The 8,313-nt window shown below is 39.9% G+C and overlaps 1 protein-coding gene across 1 annotated transcript; it reads left to right on the forward strand.

Annotated features, from left to right (window-relative positions):
- The first annotated feature begins 1,844 nt into the window (after nucleotides 1–1,844).
- slc32a1 (solute carrier family 32 member 1) lies at nucleotides 1,845–5,568 on the forward strand. The gene is made up of 2 exons (XM_056240293.1): nucleotides 1,845–2,775; nucleotides 4,144–5,568. The coding sequence occupies exons 1-2, from the start codon at nucleotides 2,380–2,382 to the stop codon at nucleotides 5,329–5,331; spliced, it is 1,584 nt and encodes a 527-aa protein (XP_056096268.1). The 5' UTR covers nucleotides 1,845–2,379; the 3' UTR covers nucleotides 5,332–5,568.
- Nucleotides 5,569–8,313: the final 2,745 nt, after the last annotated feature.

Consider the following 8,313-nt stretch of genomic DNA (forward strand, 5'->3'; position numbering starts at 1 on the left):
TTTGGGTCGAATATGGACGAGCCCAAACGTTGCGTTAAAAATGTGATTTAAAATTAACCGAACGGCTGGGTTAGTCCATATATGACCCAAAGTTGGGTTGAAACAACCCAGCATTTTTTTTAGAGTATCCCTATATATTATACAATATTTGTATATAATTATATTCCTTTAGTATATAACCTACAATATGCCTATAACATATTTTGTATAATTATATCCCTATATATTATAGCCAACAATAGGCCTGTAACATAGGCTATTTTATAAAGCTAAAGATATTCGTGTGTTTGTCCTGCTGTGCTCTCCTGTCAGTGGTTTGATGTAAAGGCTCTGAAACGCTGTTCTGCTGGAGATTGTATTGTTCGCGCTCGAGCTCTGCGCGCGCCTGATAACGCGCTCCGATTAACCCGTTCCGCTCCCACCGGGACCCGGGGACACGAGACCGGGATGAAGAAGCCCTCCGGGGAAGACCAGCACAGATCAGATATGACCCACACAGCAGGGCGACACGAACATATACACATCTATAGTGTAGCTACACAACTATAACGCACAGGCGCAATGCGTTTAGAGATTCAGCGCAAACACGTGCGCAAAAAAAAAAAATGTTACGCCTTCAATCACACTTACGGAATCACATTATATTTTATCTATAACGTAATATTAATGAAACTTTCTAAAACGATTTAGATTCAGTGAAAGTGCAAGTGTTTCTTTATTTGCGCAAACGTCCGTATAATTATACAATTACACACACACATATATATAATTTGTTTTAATCTTAACTCGTTAAGATTAAAAATATTTAATTTTGTGCCGTGCAAATAAAAATGCAAATACTTAATTAGAAAATATCGAATATATATATTTTTTATTAATTGTTAAGATTTGAGCTTCTGATATATTTGTAATCAGACCAACGTTTGTTTGAATAGAAAAGCTCCTCTAAGGTTGATCTGTTTAACGCGCGAGTCTCGTTATTATCTATAGATCAAATGTGAATTCAGTTCTATCGAGAATATGAATAGCCTACAGAAAATATTAATATCGTGTATAATTTAAACAACGGAATATTTTGTTTCACGATATTTTTTAGTGAATAATTCGATCCAAACGAGCACGACTGTATTGTGTTCACAGGCCTAAACGGGGTTTATAAAGAGTCCTCGTGTTGGAATCCACAGAAACACGCTTTCATAAAGTACAGCTGCATATTATGACGAGGATAAAAAGCAAACTTTTTTTTCTGTTGCTTAACACCTTTTCAATCAAAAAGGTTAAAAAAAGCATCTTCATTCGCTTTAAAAAGTGTCCCGAGAAGATGATGCAGATTAACTAAATAACTGGAACAGCGCAATAATCCATGAGAAATATCCATGCTACTTTTTTAACAAATAAAAACACTCGAGATAACTTAGTATTTAGTCAACTACAAGTCTAACTCAGTCAAATCTGCGATGCATTTCTTGTTCATTCCCTTTTCGACTGAAAGAAGGTTTTAAATCCGTTCAAAAGAGTATTCCAGCACCAATGTCTCCTCTTGCTGAAAATGAGTTCAAACTGATTTCTGACCTTCATCTGAAGCAATAAAAAAAACTGGAGAATTCGAGCTGCGACGGGAAAAGCAACAAGAATATTTCAGGAATACTTTTAGTGTCCATTTCAGACCTAGTCCGGTGTGTGGAGACGGGTTTTATATGCGTAAAGTTATGCAACACTACGAGACCCCTGATGCCATTGGGTGTTGGGACCAAGTATATTGGGCATAATGAGAGTGGAGAGGAGGATGGGGTTCTAGAAGCACCTCCCCTAGAAATGCAGCAAATCTTCACCCTGGATATTTTTTTTTTCCCGTGCTGATGCGCGCATTGGGAGCCGGAGAGCATTGGCAGTCTGACGGTGACACGTGCCTCTCTCTCAACACCCCCGAGCTCCCGTGTACCGCATTGGCATCAGTAACGGCCACTGAAACACACGACTCGAAGATACAGAGAACGGAAAACCCCGCGCGCAAAACCACGAACATTCTCCTTTTTACGCACTGGAAATTACGCACTCGCATTTGGGAAGCGCGCGTAAGAGTTCGGCCAGAGAAAAAGCAAGAGAGAGAGAGAGAGAGCGCGAGAGAGAGGAGAAGGTGTGCAGGATGCATCATTTACGTCTGAAAGTGACATGAAACACGGAATTAGCAAAAACCCCAGGCGTGATTTCAGTCAGAACTGGAGATAACGAATACGCGTCACTCCGAGAGTCCGTTCTCTTCTCGCTCCGTGGATGCGCAGACAAAGAACTCCGGTCGCACTCTTAACTCGATATATCTAGAGTAAAGAATTACAAAAAAAGAGTATTTCAACATCAGTTTCATTTAAGAGAGCAACCATGGCCACGTTAATTAGAAGCAAGATCTCTAATAAGCTCTCCAACGCGGCCACCACGGTCACCAATAAGTCTCAGGCGAAGGTGAGTGGGATGTTCGCCAAACTGGGTTTCCAGGCCGCCACCGATGAAGAGGGTTTGGGTTTCGCTGCATGCGATGATCTGGACTATGATCACAGGCAGGGGCTTCAAATGGACATCCTTAAAAACGATGAGATTGGCGGTGGGGAGATCGCAGGCGAGGGAACGCTCGACGGGGACAGTCATTACCAGAGGGACGGAACGGGTCCAACGCCCTCGGCGTCCAAAGACGGAGGACTCTGCTCGGAACTAGCCGGCCTGGACAAGCCCAAAATCACTGTTTGGGAAGCGGGATGGAACGTGACCAACGCGATCCAGGTAAGGACGCATTACGATGCATATCAAAATTGACATTTCAAAGTTTTCCTATCAATCAATATGGACATTTTAAGGATGCAAAATATTTATGCAAAAATGATTAGTCGCTTCTGAGGCAATGACGTAGGTTTTTCTTGAGCTGATGTCGTGTCATTGGTATATAGCTTTATTAAACAGCATTCAGCTCGACTTGCATTTCTATACTGGGCGCAGACGGAGATTAGTGGGGTTTGCATGAGTTATTCTGTTTTTTTGTGGGGGTTTTATGACGTGCGTAAAATGGAGAGCATGCATCTTAATCAAAATACATGCATATTCAAAATTATTTATTCCACACGACGATGCTTAAAAAGAACTTAAAATGCGTTTGAAAACCTCAACCGCACACATTTAATCATGCGCAGTTATATCAAAACTGGCATGCGTGACGTGACTCCCTGCCTATTTGATTCATCCTGATGACGACACAATGAGGTGAGCGTGACTTTGCTCACAGCAAATGGGAATGTCAGGGCTGAATTCATCTGCATTCTCGATGCTCATTCCCAACACCTGCAGTAAATCGGGAAGCTGATGATGGCGCATTCCCTCAACCTGCAAAATCCTTGACTTTAACTCAAGGATACAATAAAGATCGTCACGCACTGAAAACACTGAGGCCAATTTTACGCATCACATAGGCTGTTGAACTGTGAATAGAATCGAATGGAATAGGGATGCACCAATGTAAAAAATTTGGCCGATACCGATAATTCTTTAGTTGAAACCGATATATCGGCTGATAAATCTAAATCCAAATTTTTATATAATTTTTGAGAGCCTGATTACAAAAACAAAAGTCTCACCATTAAAAACCATGACCCAAACACAATTATAATGTTCTCATTATGATTTTATGTAGCCGATATGACAGACTTGTGTTGCACTTCACAGTATTTTCCTTTTTTGAAGTGATTCCAATCATATTTCAAGCTATTTAAAACCATCGTGTTGCATCTGAAGTGTCTCAGCTGAAGGAAATTATCCACTATTTATCGAATTCAAATTCAAATTTTCTAATCAGGCCGATAACGATAACATTAAAACTGAACATATATCGGCCGATATATCGTGTATCAAAGCTTATTGTGATTATCGGATGGCAGGAGCTACAGATAATGTTTGGTGAAGTTTTGTTCATCCATCCACTGAAAACAGCATCTAAAAGATCCATTCTTGGGATTTACAATAAAGAACGTCACGCACCAAAATAACTACGCCCAATATGGGTATAATTTTATGTTGATAGATCGAATAGAATAGAGGCAGGGTGAATATTACACTGTGAATGATGTGAATATAAAACCCTTGCTATGTTTATTTCCCCAGGGCATGTTTGTTCTCGGGTTACCCTACGCCATTCTCCACGGCGGATATCTCGGACTCTTCCTCATTATATTCGCCGCGGTCGTGTGTTGCTACACGGGGAAAATCCTCATCTCTTGCCTGTACGAAGAAAACGAAGACGGCCAGTTGGTACGAGTGAGAGACTCGTATGTGGATATTGCCAACGCTTGCTGCGCGCCACGCTTCCCCTCGCTAGGAGGCCACATCGTCAACGTAGCCCAAATCATCGAGCTCGTGATGACCTGCATTCTGTACGTGGTCGTGAGCGGAAACCTGATGTACAACAGCTTTCCCACGCTTCCCGTTTCCCAGAGATCCTGGGCGATAATCGCGACCGCCGCTCTTCTGCCTTGCGCTTTCCTCAAGAACCTCAAAGCCGTGTCTAAATTCAGCTTGCTCTGCACCATCGCGCACTTTATCATCAACGTGCTAGTCATCGCATACTGTCTGTCAAGGGCGCGAGACTGGGCGTGGGACAAGGTCAAGTTTTACATCGACGTCAAGAAGTTCCCAATCTCGATCGGCATCATCGTGTTCAGCTACACCTCGCAGATCTTCCTTCCATCGCTTGAGGGGAACATGCAAAAGCCTAGCGAGTTTCACTGCATGATGAACTGGACTCACATCGCCGCCTGCATCCTGAAAGGCTTATTCGCGCTAGTGGCTTATCTGACGTGGGCTGACGAGACGAAAGAAGTGATCACGGATAACTTACCGTCGGGAATCAGAGCCGTCGTCAACCTCTTCTTAGTGTCAAAGGCGCTGCTATCGTATCCGTTGCCGTTCTTCGCCGCCGTCGAGGTCCTAGAAAAGTCTTTCTTCCAAGATGGAGGGCGTGCGTTTTTCCCGGACTGCTACGGAGGCGACGGGAAGCTCAAATCGTGGGGGCTTTCGCTACGCTGCGCGCTAGTCGTGTTCACTATGCTAATGGCTATTTACGTGCCACACTTCGCGCTCCTCATGGGTCTGACGGGCAGTTTGACGGGCGCCGGTTTGTGTTTTCTCCTCCCGAGTCTTTTCCACCTCAAGCTGTTGTGGAGAAAGCTCTTGTGGCATCAGGTGTTCTTCGACGTCGCTATATTTGTAATCGGGGGAATATGTAGTATTTCTGGGTTCATTCATTCCATCGAGGGGCTCGTCGAGGCGTACAAATACAACTTGGTGGATTAGTTTCCGAAAATGGTAGTTTGGTGATTAAGTGTTACAACGCATCCCACATATTGATAACCAAACCAATAATCCCCCCCCCCCAACCCAACCCAAAAAAAGGGAAAATAAAACCCATTTAACCCAGGTTCATTCATTCAAGTGTCTGCAAATCTGACATACAATAAGCCACTCATGCGGTCAAATCGATTAATCGCGATTAATTGCATCTAACATAAAAGTTAGATGCATATAAATTAGTGCTGGGTAATGATTAATCACATCCAAAATAAGTGTTTACATAATATGTGTTTACTGTGTATAATTATTTTGTATATATAGATACACACATGCATGTATATATTTAAGAAATATTTGCATGTATATATATTTATATATAATTTATATTATACATAAATATACATATTTTATATATAAATCATTTTTTTCTTAAATATATACATGCATATGTGTGCATTTATATATACAAAACAATTACACACACACACATATATTGTATAAACGCAAACTTTTATGCTAGATGCCATTAATCGATTTGTAAGCAGGGGGAAAAAACAAAACATTTAACCAGGTTCATTCATTCAAGAGTCTGCAAATCTGACCTTAACATACAATAAATCAATCAATTTGCAATTCAATGCCTTGGACAACAACGCGCGTTACACCAGAGCAAAACATTTATTTTTGTTGTTGAGTGAGTTTATGGTTTACATGAGCATTTATTTCAGATTGGATTCGGCCCGACTCCACACAGGAATCCAAATCGAAATCATTTTACATAACCATAAAAACACGCGTGGATCTGAGTGACATTCAGCGGAGGAAAGCAATGATCTGCAATACACGGTTAAGAACAACTAAAACAAATTAATTACAGGGGACCAACGTCATGCAATAAAACACAATAGAGTTTGTAGAGTCACCTTAATGTGTGAAACAAATTTATGGATTTCCCGAATTCGATCTGAGGACAAGTCTTATTTTTCCTATTACAGTTTGCATTTACTTAACCAAATTAGAGAGGGAGAGATAGATGATAACAAATGGACGGTGAATAGAAGTACTTAAACTATGCATTTTGAACGTATATGATGTCCATGCAGTATTACAGATATTCTGGTCAGTCAGAAGAAAAAGAGGACACGTGAGAATTTCGTTTGAATTGCTCTCTAGTGTAGCTACCAGAAAACACACAAAGAGACTCGTATTTTTACAAGACATTGAAATAACGAAAAAATAACGCGTCGTTGAAGATGAAGACAAAGAAGAGGGAAAACGAAAAATAGACGGACATTTCAGAAGAAATCATGGGGAATATAAAACAAGCCACCCACTCAAATCACTAAATTTGAATTCTGAGCATTGCGTTGTTTATCAGATATCAAATGTCGTAATTAAAACAATTAACAATTGTTCCCCTCGGTGAGATTTATTTATAGCGTCGTTGGATCGAAATCAAGTCGAAATAAAGGGACTTAGATAAGACTTTTTTTTTGTTCATTTTGTGCAATCCAATGGGTGCTGTGGAAATGTTATAAAACCGTATGTGTTGTGTTTTTGTGGTTTAAAAGATGGAATGTATATCACAAAATCGTTATCATATATCGTGAAAATGAATATATTGGAGAATAAAGATACGCGTGAAATTATATTGTACAATTGTTTTTTGGTTTTGTGTGATATGGAAAAAAATGAAACACGTGCATATTTTCCCTTCAAAAAAAGAATAAATCTACAAAACAATAAATAAGTTGAGTCCAGCTCTCAGAGATTTATTCCAAACGGCAAAGCATCAACACATTTACACGATATACAGGCATACACATTTTATATAATAATAGGATATAGCTTCACATGTTGTTGTTGAATGGGTTATGCATTTGCAAGTATTCTATTTTTAGATTAGGCTATAACTGAATTTCCCTAAATATAATAAAAAGCATTTTTGATGCATTACGATATGTATTATAGGCTGAGTATCATAATTACGGTTAGAGAAATAGGCAGCTTTAATTTAGCATTAGCCTGTGAAACAAAAACATTAGACTTCAGCTAATAAATGAATTAGCCTACATTTTGTCCTTTAGAGATTTTTTTCGATTTATTTAAATCTTCAAATAGGCAGTGTGTTTTAAAAAATGAAATGCAAAAGATAAATGCAACTTGTTATTCGCATTTCAGACGCATGACACAATGAGGTGAACTCACACAGAAAATGCACGACAGATGTTTGCTTGCGGCTCGGATTCATCAGGTAAACCTGTGAGCACACACACATCTGGGCTGTTTCTCAGGGACTGAAGCTAAATGCATAATAATTTAAATAAATAAAAATAGAGAGAGACGTGTGCATTCACATGGTTTGCGTGTGCGCGCGTCTGAACAAAGCAAAACTGAAAAGAAAAGAAACATTGAAAAAGGGTCGACAGTGAAAAACAGTCTATAGAAAAATAGCGAAATGAAGACATTGTAGGCATCTTCATTTTCACAGACAACATAAGGTTGTAGGCTACATAAAATACTTTAGTTTTATATCTCCACAAAATAATTCTGCATTACACCGTCATATTGTAAGTAGAAGGTCAAAAGAATTTCTAAACCATTATGTCTCTATAAACGCAATAAACGCTTGTAGAGAATTTTGACAAACGTTGGTCGTGTTGGATTGTGGGAATTAGAGTTCAACCAGAGGGGCCATTTTCTCATTACACAACACGATGTCTGGAAAACTGTGAGTGAGCGCCACCTGGTGTTCATACAGTCTAAACACACATCATTACACAGGCTTTGCAAAGCACATCACAAGAACAGGCCTTACCTATTCTTCTAACTCGTGGCCTGACAAATACAAGCGAGACACACCGTTTTAAAGCTAAACATTGAGCTGAATCTAGGTTTACCACCGAACTAAGTGGACAAGAGCGGTAAACTGAGCCTTTGACAGCTTAACCGTGTTATCAGAACAACATTTGCCACATATTAAAA

The sequence above is a fragment of the Rhinichthys klamathensis genome, unplaced genomic scaffold (genome assembly GCF_029890125.1).
Source record: "Rhinichthys klamathensis goyatoka isolate OS25496 unplaced genomic scaffold, OSU_Roscu_1.1 h1tg000586l_1, whole genome shotgun sequence".
NCBI classification, from domain to species: domain Eukaryota; kingdom Metazoa; phylum Chordata; class Actinopteri; order Cypriniformes; family Leuciscidae; genus Rhinichthys; species Rhinichthys klamathensis.

Bases quoted from the DNA above. Each gene is read 5' to 3' on its own strand.
- slc32a1 (XM_056240293.1), top strand. From the start codon at position 2,380: ATGGCCACGTTAATTAGAAGCAAGATCTCTAATAAGCTCTCCAACGCG. The intron at 2,776-4,143 runs GTAAGGACGCAT...TTATTTCCCCAG, and splicing joins ACGTGACCAACGCGATCCAG to GGCATGTTTGTTCTCGGGTT.